Here is a 13,617-nt window from a genome sequence, read left to right as displayed (position 1 = left end):
AAAAAAAGGAGCAATTATCTTGCATGTACTCTTGATAAAGGAGGAGCTACACAATGGTATATAGTTTCACACTTTATTTTTGAGAATGTCCAGGCTTAAGTAACAGCTCTTGATGATAAATGAAAAGATTAATACGCAGTGGATTTACACAGAACATTGCGTTTTTAACAATGATCGATACAGAGTATTTGTCATGCAAATCACCTGTGTACACCAAGAAATACTTATTTCAATATATATCTGTACAGTATTTACATTTTATATTTAAACTCTAACTCGAAACATTTTCCAAGAAAATACAGAAATGGAACTGGTAAGCCACAAGTCTTAATCTGCAGCATTTGGTCTACAACAGACCTGGCTTTTCCAGCAAGCGTATCTACATAGATATGTAACAAATCTTAAAAATAGGCATTGTTTTTATATATGAAGCATTATAAATGCTGCTTGGTTTATAAAGCTTCGGTTTTGTACCCGTTTAAAACTGTTCAAAATGTCAAGTGATTTAGAGCTTACTTTGTCAGAATATTTTAAAATTTAAGTCAGTCCAGGGGAGTTTAACTATTATATACAGTTCTCTCCCTAGATTGCACTGGCAACGGGGCAGCAATTTAATGCTAGAAATAATATACTTCCTGCTACGATCTCCTCAGTTACATGTTACTCTAAATAATTATTTCTGCAGGGTATAAGAACTTCAAATACAGCAAACGAACTCTCAAGGCGTTTCCTTTGTGCTTACAGGTAGACACCGTCGCCTGGCTGGATAAACAGATTTTCTTGAAGGTGTTATTTCAGCATATAAGAATTGATTAAAAAAAAAAAAAAAAAGTGCTTCATGGCTTATTGGTTTTGTAATCTCACAGTTCTCCAGGAACACTTGATTTGCTGCATTTCACCATTACACTCGTCAGTAGCACTGATTCTGGTTTATCACTATTTGCATTACAAATCTCCTTGTCCAAAGCCTAAACTGATGTATGCACTGCTTGAAAACAAAACGTGGTTGCAGAGCAGAAGACTCAAGTCATTAGGTTAGCAGCTGCGTAACCATACTGCTTTCCAAACATAAGATGTAGAGCTTATTGAGTTTCTATGAAGAGTTTAAACGGCTCCCATTAAGCAAAGATGTCCCCACACTGCTACTTCCTCTTAAGCAAGGATTCTACCTCCTTTGGCTGAGGCTTGCTCCCTTACATTCGAACATTCATCCAAGTAGCCTGCAATTCCACATTCGTGGGGGAAAGTCTATAGAATAGAAAAGGTTCCTCCAGTCTCTTCCTCTCAGCCTTTTTTTGAAGCATGCAATAAAGCAAAACATTCACAGGCTGACCTTCCATGCAAAACAAGGCAACTTAGTAAGACAGGAACCGCAAAACTGATTGCTCTTTAAAGTTAAAATGAGATTTGAAATAGATCAAGTTAGCAAGTGGTGTTAAGTCTGTAAGTAAGTCTGTTTTTGCCAGTGCAGCACAGTTCCCTATCATGTAGCCAGAGCTGCTTCTGTAGCTCCAAGAAGCAAAACTGCTTTGACAAAATACTGTGTCATGAAAGCATTCGTTGGTGCGGTAGGCACAGCTCAGGTTCAACAACTGAAAGACCATCAGAGTGGGACTGCAGAAAGATCTTTCAGAAGTTCCAAAAAGACATGTGGGGGTGGGAGTTTAGTTGTGTTAGATAACACAATCTTAGATAAAGATTTTGGTCTTAACGTAAAAGTAAGGGCGTCTACCAATTTCTTCAACTCCAACAACTGAAGCACAAGTCTGAAAAATCGCCTTTAAGAATGCAATGAAAATATTTAACTCTTCTGTATGTTCATAGTTTGTTGTCAAGCAAAGGAATGAATGCTGATGCCTTAACTATCTAGGGCTGTAGCTTACAGAAAGACTACACCTTCCTGTTTTTTTCCCTTTAAAAACGTTAAATCCATGTGAAATTATTTGGGGATGTTTTCACATGCAAAGCCTAATGCAACTCGTGCCTAATGCAAGCCCTGTCATCTTCTTCCTTTAGTAGTGTCGCATTAAGGGGTGTAGCCGATTGACCGTTACGGGTCCGGTCGGCTTCAGGGTACTGAACTATCACGGCCACGGATCCACCAACAACGCAGCACGCCCTCGCTCTAGTCGCGTTCAAGGAGAACTGTCACGGCCAGGAACAATGCAATTAAGTGCAGTTTATTACGGCAACAGATACACAGGTCCTTTGGATTGCCAGTGATAAATTCACTGTCTGCAAAAGCAAGCTAGCATGCATGAAATGCACAGGTACACGGCCTAGGTATTAAGATGTTAAAAAGCATAAAGACGCTAGAGATTTCTAAGTTTCCGTGGAGACGCCTGGTATAACCAAGCGTTCAGATCTTACCTCGCAGCATCCCAGTGGGCGGGGGGGGGGAGGGGTGAGAGGCTCAGCCTGTCGACTGATGTCAGAAGGTATCCTTCGTGACAGTATCTTCCCCAACATTCCCTTTCTCTTAAGCCAATTGATATTATTTTCTATCTTTTAGGTGGAGCTTGAGTGACTCCAGTCATGCGTATCTTGGTTGTGATTGGTAGAAATTACCTCGCATGCGTTTAAAGGCACAGGCTCCGAGAAATTCAGAGGATGTGCTCAGTGAGGGGTGGTTGCCCCTTGGAGGCGGGTAGCTTTTGGGATGGAGGGGTGCTTATAATGCCTAGTCACTTAAGGCAATTACTCCACAAGGAGTAACTTTACTCCTTTAACTTAACTACTTGAACTACTTTAAGCTTTAACTACAGCATATCTAAAACATAAGGAGGATGTTACTATGTAAAAAGCAGATGAAACCAGTCCTTAACTCTTACTGCTTATTGTGCGTGAGCAGACTGGCATGAGTTTTAGCTATACTGGCAAATATCAAAGCACACCTGTGTAGTCCCAAAGCTGGGAGAAAAGCAAGGAAACCTTGAAGAAAATAGGGAGGCCTGTAGCTTGTGTAGTCTTTTAGCTGAGAAAATAAGGAAGGAGAGAGACAGGTAGCCTTGAGCTAGCAGAAGCAAGGAAGAGAAGGGATAAAAGGGAAAAAACAAGAAGGAGAAAACCAGCTCCAGACTGGCCTGTAGTAACCTTTTGCTCATTAAGGGTCATTAACACATTAGAAATCACACCTGTCAAAATGATAATCCTTGCTAATGTGGGATTCGGTGTGTGTCCCCCTCCTCCTGTACCCCCCCCCCCCCCCGGAACGAGCTGAAGGAACAGGTACAGCACGTTAGCCTGGAATGCCTTCCCTCCCAACCAAAGTAAACTGGAGCTGTAACTAACACAAGCAGAAACAAGGCTTCCACGTTTTCAGCTGAATAAAGTTCCAACAAAATCATCCTCTGGGATTTGAAGCTTACTTCAAATTACATGCCAACAGCTCTTTTCCCTGAAAGGTCTTGCCCAGTTCTTACGTCATAGTAAAGTGTATACCTATAAAATTTACAGTTAACGTCTTCTCTTAGTTTGTCCAATTTTTGCATTATCGCTCAGCTGTGTGCTCATTTATAAGCTGATGCATGTATACAAGCTGCTGCTCAAGTCCTACGTCTTGTTTGCAATTCTTCGTTTCCTTGTTGCCAGCATATTGTAAAGCGGATCCCTGCTGCTACTCGCTCTAGAAGAAAAGGAATCATCGGTTTGGTTACCAAATACCCGCTTCTGGAAACCAGAAGTGTTTTGGTCTCTCTTCCCTTCGAATGACTCCACACCTCTCATCAGATAATGGATTGCTGACCTAGAATCAGAGAACATCCCAAGGTGGAAAGGGCTCACAATAATGAGCGAGTCCAACTCCTGGCTCCACACAGGACCACCCCAAAAGCAGAGCCTATGTCTGAGAGCATTGTTCAAACACTTCTGGACCCCCGTCAGGCTCGGTGCCACGACCACTGCCCTGGGCAGCTGTCCCAGTGCCCGAGCGCCCTCTCAGGGCAGCACCTGAGGCGCACGGGGCTCGGCGGGGCGGCCCGGGAGGGGAGGAGGACGGCGGGGCGAAGCGGCCGCTCCCTCAGAGCCGTGTCCCCGCCGCCTCGCCCGCACGTCGGGGCTTTTTCGTGTCGGGGCTTTTTCGTGTCGCGCCCTCGGGCTCTCGCCGCGGGCGACATGCCGCTCCCCAGCGCGGACAGCTTGCGCGCGGGGCCTGCCCGCGGCGGCGGCGGGAGGGAAACCCCAACCGCAAAGCCCTCCCGGCAGGGAGAGCTCGGGGTGAGGGCCGGTCCGGCACCGACAGTAAAGACACGCCGGAGGAAACGCTCTGCTTTTAGCCGTGAGCACCGCGGCCAGGTTGAAAAGGCGTCACGCTGGAGCTCCGAGTTGGGCGGCGTTCCGAGGCCGTTGTGGCAGTTGTGGAGACGGCCTCGGCTGAGGTGGCGGCTGCTGTCGCTGCTGTCCCCTCTGTCCCCGCTGTTGCCGCTGTTCCCGGCGCCTGGAGACCCCCGGCAGCCCCCTGTGACAGGACCTGTGGCCCCGGGGAGCAGGTCCTGTGGCCCCCTGTGCCCGCCGCCTCGTCGGCCATCCCGGCAGCAATCCTGCCAGCACAGAATAGCTCACCGGCTTTACGTGCGTTTCAGGGTAAAGTGACGATTAACTTCTATTTCCTGGCTTGGGTGCTGCTTTATTCTTTAACGGAGCTTCAGGTTTAAAGGTTAAACTCAGTTCTGTCAAGGTTAAACTCAGTTTCGTGAATGGCATCTTGGACAAAATCTTAAGCTGTGATTGACTCTCTGCTTAACAGAGGCCAAACGTGTACCTACTGAGAAGCAGGTCATAGGTGATAAGCCCTCACAAATTAACTTGCTATCACAAAGTGACGCCCAGAAAAAGTGTATTCAAAAGCTAGGCTCATTATAGAATCACAACCAAGCCATCATGACTGGTGCAGTAGACAGTGAGGTAGAGGGTGAGCCCTGGAAAGACAGAAGTAAAGTAGCAGCGAAATGCAGGTACCTTTGTGCACACGAAGCAGAAAAGCGCAGGCAGTAAAGTAATAGTGCTCCATTACTAGCGTGAGCAACAATTATATATAAATCGCAACCATTATCTATTAGATAATAGGTAATAATTAATAGATAATTGCAAAGCTCCAAAAATGCAATAAATAACTGATTCCCCTCAGAGAATGTCATTTGCATTTTTATATTAAAAAGACTCCAGAGTTGTAATGGATTAAAATCCTACGAAAGTGAAAGAAATGGCATCAGCCACTAGTTCTGCAGAAGCTAAAAGTAATACTGATAGAGTTTTGATGGAAATTTTTCCTTTGTGTGTTTAGTTTGGGGATTCCTTTTAAATCATTCATACCAGCAAGTTAGTTCTTCAAGGCCGTTTCTTTGAGATTAAGTGACAGGACTTCTACTACTCTTTTCTTCTTGGAATGCTTCTTGGTATTCTTACGTCAGCCAGAACATTTGTCTCTGTCGCAGATGAGAACAATGACCATAGTTAACAAGCCCAAATCTTCAAAGTCTAAAAAGCCATCTTCAAGGCGGTCTGGCAAATCCAAGAAACCGAGTACTAAAAAACTGATGTCACGCACCGCAAACTGGGGCCGGATACCACCTGCAGAAGATTCAAGCCAAGTCTCTGTGGCCCAAGGATGTGGAGGTGCTATTTATTGTAGATCCTCTGAAAAATCTAAGCCTTTTGCCCAAAGAGATCTAAGTAAGTGTGCGCTTTATCCTGCCTCCGTTTTCTTCAAAACAAAAGTAGAAAGTGGTAGTTCTTGCTTGTTGCACTGATAGAGAACAGGACTACTGTGAATAAAGACTTCCAAAGCGATTCTCCTAAGGCAACTGAAGTGACTGACGTTACAGAAATTAATTTTGATATATTTACAGTCGACAGAGAAATGTGGGGAGCATTTTGTAATGCACTGATTCATCCATATCTTTTCTGTTTTGCAAAGAAAAGTGTTTGATTGTTGCTATTCACAGGTTCCATTATTCACAGGTTTTTGAATGTTAAGATTGCTCAGGAAAAGATCTGATATTTGTAGGGGTACCGTCATTCCTAGTTATTTGTTTTTACATTGTCCTTGCATTTATTACCATATAATTTCAAGTCTAAGTTTGTGGTTGAAGTTATAATAAGGAAAAAAGCATATAATAAGGAAGAAATTAAAATGGTTGACTAAACTTTTTTTTCCCAAAACGTTGTGTTGACCAGCCAATTTGAAGATGGCGGTATTAAAGGTGTCTGCAATAAGTTTTTCTGTTTTGGATTGTAGCTAGTTCCTCTAGGTGCTCCCGCAGAATAGTATTTTTACTATGCCTATATATACTTTATATATTCACTATACCTATATATACTTAATACCTTTCTTAGAAACAAACAAACAAAATCTCTTTTTAAATATAACTTTCTTGCAGTTGTTAATGATGGAATTGCTCCGCCACAAAGGATTCTTTTTCCACCTGAGAAGATACGTATGGATTGGCAAGAAACACAAAGTGTTGGAGTTGGCCTGTACAATCTTGGCAACACGTGTTTTCTTAATGCTACTCTACAGTGTTTGACCTACACCCCCCCACTTGCCAATTACATGCTTTCTCTTGAGCACAGCCAGTCATGTGAGTACTTTCTAACAGTATTTTAAATCTGTTGGATAGCTGTGAAGGTGAAAGAACAGCAGTGATTCTGTGAGACAAACTTACTTGTCTGATTTTACCTGTAGACGCTGGCTTTGAGCATTGTATTAGCAGTGGGCTCGGAATAGCATATGGAGTGCGTTTAATGCACCATGTGTTTTTTTTGTTTGTTTGTTTGTTTGTTTTTTTAAAAGGATCTTTTCTTGCTTCATGGGAATAATGAAGTGCATTGGACAGTAATGCATTTAATGAACATTTGGCATTTGGGCTATTTGGGCTTCCTGCTGCTAGAAAGGCAATAAAATTTAGGATGTTGGCATCATAGGTCTTTAGTCTGCACAGCCGAGGTTCCATAATGCACTACAATAAAGGGTCTGTTCGTTGTTGAACCAATTAAAAAAAAAAAAAAAACAAAAAAAACCTAGAAAGCAATATGAGCTGTTATGAACACGACTAGATTTTTTTGTGGGACTGTATTAAAATCTAGACTGATTTTGTCCTAAATAAAATGTTGTACTATAAAGTAAATGTTGTACTAAACCTGTATGCTTTTTAGGCTGGTATCTTTGTATCAATACCTAGAAATTTAACTGTTTTCTTCCTGTATATAGAAATCGTTTCAGTTAAGAATCCTGTTGAAAAAAGGAGGGCAGAAGTACTATTACATACATTACTGTAATTTTTCCTTTCTCCCAAAGGACTCGTAGCTCTGTATCATGAAGCTCACCTGACAGCACTGTGCTGAAAATAACCCACGTTCTCTTAATGCTGTATCATCAAGGTCAAATATTCTTTCCTCATACATTTTGCAACCTGTGGAGTTCACATTCCTGTCAGCCTTTACAAACGTGACTTTGCAGTAGTCTTTTAGATTTCTCATCACAAAATGCACTTGAATACAGGCTTAATGGATATTTTTATTCTATAAAGTTGTGTGAAATGAAATGTTAGGAGGCTGTTGGGACAAGGAGAGTGGATATTGTATCTATAGTTTAAATGTTACTTATATGTTTGTTTGTAGTTATGTCTGTTTCGCTAGACTGGGATGCTTTCTTCTTTCACTCTTCAGGTCGTGAACAAGATTTTTGCATGATGTGCACGATGGAGACTCACATTAACCAGGCCCTGCGTTGCACTGTTGATGCCATCGAGCCTACGCGTGTTATCAATAATCTCAGTCGTAAGTGGCTTCAGATGTGTTTCTTTTTCAGCATCTTGTAATCTTCAAATAATTATTTGATGTGTATAAATGGTTTTAACACTGTAAAGAAGAGAGATTTTAGAAACAGGAGAATTACTTCATTTTTAAATGAGGTGAATACTATCATCTTCTTATTTAGGAATAGGACAACATTTCCGTTTTGGCAGTCAAGAAGACGCACACGAGTTCTTGCGCTATACTGTTGATGCTATGCAGGAAGCGTGCTTGAATGGAAGCACCAAGTAAGCATAAACAAATTCACTTTTATACGTTCTCTAGCACCTTTTAGGCCTTTATTTACTATCAAAACTGAAAGTCTAGGTCATCCTTGGTTTTCATAAAACTCTTTGAAGAGTTAACTGTGTGCCTTAAATCTTCTGAGGTCTGATTATAATTTATTTCCAGATTGGACAGATCTTCTCAAGCTACCACCATCATTCATCAAATATTTGGAGGATTTCTAAGATCAAGAGGTACTTTTAAAAATATTCCTGTCCTTAGAACTGATCTGTGTCTTTTGTCGGTAGTAAAGCAGTCTGTAGTTTGTCTGAAGTAGTATCTATCGACAACTTGAATGTGGACAGTTAGTCTCCTTCACGTGTTGTTAAGCATTTATATTTTGCTTCCAGTGAAGTGCTTGAATTGCAAAGCAGTTTCGGATACGTATGAGGCATTTCTTGATATCACTTTGGATGTAAAGGTAGGAGGTTTTGTAAATATAATTCATGATGTTTAAGTACATGTATAACTTTCTAAATTAAACTTGTTTAACTTAAAAAACCAAACCACGTACAATGTTAAAATATAAGAGCTTGGTGGTGGTTAGAAAGTGGATTGGACTTTGTCCTTCTGTGGAACCCCTGTAAATAGTCTCCACGTCTGCATTGGGTTTAAGGGGAAAGAATTTTATTGCTGCGCAAAGTATAATACTGTCACACTTCTTTGTTGTTCTACCTCAATATACGTCTAATTGTTAGACTGTTGGATTTGTTGCCAGTATTGATGACAAAGCACACTATAGATGCTGTCTGCGTTACTGGAAAATGATTTGTTTCAAAGTAGAATGACTTCCAGGTGAGGTAAACGCTGAGCATGCTCTTTCTGCCTCCTTCTTGACAGTGCTCATAGTAGATCGCTTAAGTATGTGTTAGTCAGGTTCTCTTATAAACTCCTAGTGCGTCTCTGGAATTTTGAATTTACAGTGACTTTACGCTCTTCTCTCTCGCTCCTCTAGGCGGTTTCATCTGTTACCAGAGCTCTAGAACTATTTGTGAAACCTGAAGAGCTGGATGGAGAGAATTGCTATAAATGTAGCGAGTAAGATTATTACTAATTATGTCTTAATACTAGATATTAGTTTTATATATTACATGACTTAGAGCGTAAGTTATCCTTTAACTTCATTTAGAAATAAGGAGACGCAGCATTGTTGTTGTTGTTGTTGCTTCATTTTCTAGTAGTGGTGAGCTGAAGCAAGGAGCTATGGAGAATGATTTGGAGTGGAAGGCAGCAGCAGGTTCCTGCAGGTCCTAGCGTTCACTGTGAAACAAAGTTAGATTGAGTGTCAGGGAATGTGAGCTGGCTCTGTGGTAATGAATGTTAGCAGCCTGTGCTGGCTCACTAAACAGCGTCTTGCACAGCTCTTGAACTGTGAAACCTGTCGATGTGGACTAATGTCCGAAATGAGCTCCCTTAAGCCTAACCCGTGCACAGGGAAAGCCTGTTGAGTTCAGGCGCTCTCTGTGCTGATCAATATGTAAGATGTTTCTACGTATGTGAGAAACAATTGAATATTTGCATAAGATGGTTTGGCAAAACAAGCTGTTAGTCAAACATCCCCTCAGAAAAGCACAGAGTGCCCGGCTCAGTTCTGTAGAATTCATGCCTGACCCCTCTAAATGAAAAATGCAGTATCCACTTCTTGTTGTTGGATACTAAGGAAATTAGGGTGTCGAATCAAGAGCGTCCAATAGGTTATTAAAGCAATTTAATCCCAGGTTCGTCTTGGCCTGCGGATCCTAGAAAGCAACATGCAGCGTATTCAGGATTCTCATAAGTGATGTCTGAGGAAGAGAAAGAACTGTAATAGCACCTCACATCTGAATTGCATGGTCCTTCCTTAATGTGCTCTTTGAGGTGTGATCGGTTCAGTCACACTTAAAGCCAGAATTTTCCGTCTTTTTGTGAGCTTAAAAGGAAAGGCCTTGCACATGTACAGTACTTTTTCCATTGCTGATAACTGTTATTAGTCTTATATATAACTCATTTTTACTATTTTTTGTTTATATTTTATAACTCCCTGGTAATACGCTTTCGTGAGAGATTCCTGTTCCCGCTATGCTCTGAGTTGTTGGTAAAACTTACCTTCTTCTCTGTATTAACAAACGTGACATGCAGTGCATGGGTTTATGAAAAGAAAAAACCAAACATATGATGCAAGTAAATATCATTCAAATAGCATAAGCATGCATGAGACATTAAAACGAGTTTGTTTTGGGGGCAAAAAAGATGATGCTTTCAAACACTTGTCTCTGCTTGTTTTTAAGGTGTAAAAAGATGGTTCCTGCATCCAAGAGATTTACCATACACCGTTCTTCCAACGTTCTCACAATATCACTGAAAAGATTTGCAGATTTCACAGGTGGAAAGATCAACAAGGTATATTAAGAATATACCTTAAGAATATAGAGAAATGGTCTGCTTTTATTTTCATTTTCTCTTTTTTTCATTTTTCTCTTAATATCAGTAAAGTTCCTGCTTGACAAGAAGCATATACTTTCCTCTGAGAAGGCTAATTCATCAGGAAACAGTTGTCTGCAACTTCTAGTATTAAACATTGCTTATGGGAAGACTTATTTTTAGTGAATCAAGAAATATATTCATATAATTCCAGTCTCTGTTTTTTGGAAGTGTTTTTCTCTGGCTAGTCCGCGAAGTACTCTGATATAATTTTTCTATCTTCTTGGTCTCTCTTTAGGAGGTAAAATATCCTGAGTATTTGGACCTCCGAGCCTACATGTCTCAGTCAAGTGGAGAACCACTCCTCTACGCCTTATATGCGGTGCTGGTGCATCATGGAATCAACTGTCGCACAGGACACTATGTATGCTACATGAAGGTAGAAGTCAACATCATTTCTAACACGGTAAAAGGTTGTGCTGGCAAACCAGTTCAAGTGTTACTAGTAGTACTGTTTCTAGGCAAAAAGATTTTCTGAAATAACCCCAAACTTGAAAATGGGATCTTGTATAAAATCTTAAGCTGTGATTGACTCTCTGCTTAAGAGAGGCCAAACGTGTACCTACTGAGAAGCTAGGTGATAAGTGTTTTTGTACACTTATAAGTGGTCATTTTGTAAAGAGACTGCTGAAAAATCTGAACAGTGCTGCTGCAGAACTCTGAATGGGGGGCTAGCAACTGTCTTAACTGATCTGGAATCTTGAGTTTACTTTTCAGTGGACAGGAGGAGAGTCTCTCAAGGCAAACAGAGAGAGAAATAACACCCGATACTCATGTCAACATAAATTTATGCTCAGAGTGTAGGTGTAGGAACAGCGTCGGTATGTATATGGAACATCGGGAGAGGAAACTATATCGGTATTTACAGCTTTTCTACTTCCTTGTCAGAGAGACGTTGTCTCCAAATTAGAAATTGATGTATTTTGAATAAGGGCTGGCGGATCGGATTTATTCTTACTAGTGTTAATATTTGCTCTTGATTAGTACTTAATATCTGGTAACGCATCAATCAATCGTCAAAAATAAACTTAAAAATGTGTAAGGCTTATCTCGTTGGTCGATACAAAGACCAAGGTCTTTTCTCTTTTCTCTTTTTTTTTTTTTTTCCCAGTATTGTTTTTCTGTTTTCCTTCTCACTGCAGTCTTGATTTTGTTTCTTGTCCCTTAAGTATGTTTTCAATGTGTTGTTGAAACATTTTCCCTTTCAATGCAAAAAAAGGAGCTGTCACTGGTGTCTGCAAGTTGAAGACTGGAGCTTACCTGAAAATCACTGAGCCCAAGAGCTGTCACCTTAGTCTTCCAATAGGACAAGGATGTCTTCGTTTCTCAGTTAAATGCATTTTTCAGGTTTGTGTATTATTTTCTCAGGAATGGAAAGTGTGCGCACAATTTGCCAGTTGTGGGACTAGGAGTTCTCTTATTTCCTGTGCTTTGTTTAACCTGTCTTAAGTTTAATGGATAGCAATCAAGGTGTACTAGAAATCTGAAAACACTTTATGCTTTGTTCTCTCAGTCATTTTGGTATAACAAACTAGCTTATGGTTTAAACCCTCCATTAGGTTAGCATTTTCCCTAAACGTAACAAGTCCCTGTGTGCTACAGGAAGACAGTAACAAAAAATTAAGTATAGATATTCATCCTGCCATTATTCAGCTTCTGCCTATGGACAGACAATTACACTTATTTAAAGCGGTATCCTCTTGAAACCTAATCAGCATGTTAGAAAGCACTTAGTTATCGGCTTTTGTCCTGGAGGGCTGAGGTTTGTTTTGTTTTGTTTTACATTCAGCATTTCCTTTTCTAGCTTCCATTCCCCTGTTGTTTTGCATGAGGAAAACATGCAGCTTTACAAAGTAGAACGGAAAGAGATGCTTTTCAGTCTAACTTTTCAGTTTTTTGTAGGAGTTTTAAATGTGGTAGGTGCAAAACAGCATAAGTACTGCTGCCAAAGTTATATTCAAACAAGTATTTCTTGGAGAAGCAGAAGAAGCCCAGGGAGAAATAAATTTACAAACATGCTCTTCATGCTCTCCTTTCCCAAGATTTCTCTGAGATATATCCCATAGTCTGTGGGTTTTGAGGTATGTGGTTCCCAGGAGTGAAAAGGAGGGCCAAACAGCTCTCCTCTCGGATCTCCACGTGCCAGGGCTTTAGTGTACTGCCACTTATGGCTCTGCTTTTCACCTGGAAAAAGCGACCTCATGCTGTAAACTGAGGAGCCCTGCAATTGTTCTACTTGGGTTTTTTTTGTTTTTTTTTTTTTTCCCCTGCTCATATAGGCTTAGAAATGTGCTGATGAAACAATAAAAAAGCCAGCTTGGTACATCTCCTTACAAAAAAATAAGTACAAACTTGAGCTCCTGATCGGCTTCATGCTGAACTCTGTGCTGTTCTTGTCGTAATCTTGGTCTCTCAGTAGATAATATGGTTTAATTACGAATAGAATCATGTGATGAAGAAGATCTCACACTGCAACAAATTCAGCATCTCAAATGAAATTTTACATTTTCCGTGATTTTCTTTCTGAGCAGAAGTGTGTAGTATTAAATATATATATATATATATATATCTGTGATGAAGCCACGGTCGCAGTTACTCAGATATCTTAATAAGCACTTGCAGGAAGATAAATTGCTGCATCTTTTAGCATTATTTAATTGTAGGGTTAGAGACATGTTGATTCAACAGTGCTGTAAAGTTTCTAAGAGGTCACTTTGAAAAATACCAGCTAAATTACTGGCAAGACTGCACCCGTTCTTAAAAACAAACAACCCCCCCAAATCATCTGTTTTCCTCTTACAGGTAACTGAAGTAATCCCCGAAGAAGACAGTTCACTATCCAAAGGCAAGTTTTATTTTTAAACATTTTCTACATTTTATACCTAGCCACAACTTAACAACCAGTTAACGGTCGGTGACAATCCTGTTCAGTGTTGAAAATGTCATTCTGGCATAGGAAACAAAGGACTTCATCTTCTTGCTTTACAGCTGAATGTCTTCTACATAATGTTTGGAGAAGTGAAATCTTGCTAGAGGTTTTCAAAAATTCTGCCCGGTTTGGATGATGAAGTAAATTGCCAT

At 40.5% G+C, this 13,617-nt stretch overlaps 1 protein-coding gene across 1 annotated transcript; it reads left to right on the top strand.

Annotated features, from left to right (window-relative positions):
• Positions 1–4,100: 4,100 nt before the first annotated feature.
• Positions 4,101–11,841, top strand: LOC308186577 (ubiquitin carboxyl-terminal hydrolase 42-like). Its single transcript, XM_080608704.1, has 12 exons — positions 4,101–4,581; positions 5,433–5,670; positions 6,378–6,578; positions 7,666–7,776; positions 7,937–8,039; positions 8,203–8,270; positions 8,427–8,497; positions 9,032–9,107; positions 10,120–10,150; positions 10,344–10,455; positions 10,775–10,915; positions 11,756–11,841. Exons 1-12 carry the CDS (start codon positions 4,114–4,116, stop codon positions 11,780–11,782), a joined length of 1,647 nt encoding a protein of 548 aa, XP_080464830.1. The 5' UTR covers positions 4,101–4,113; the 3' UTR covers positions 11,783–11,841.
• Positions 11,842–13,617: the final 1,776 nt, after the last annotated feature.

The sequence above is a fragment of the Anser brachyrhynchus genome, assembly GCF_964034855.1.
Source record: "Anser brachyrhynchus genome assembly, contig: SCAFFOLD_334, whole genome shotgun sequence".
NCBI classification, from domain to species: Eukaryota; Metazoa; Chordata; class Aves; order Anseriformes; family Anatidae; genus Anser; species Anser brachyrhynchus.
This window is presented reverse-complemented; position numbering and strand designations above follow the sequence as displayed.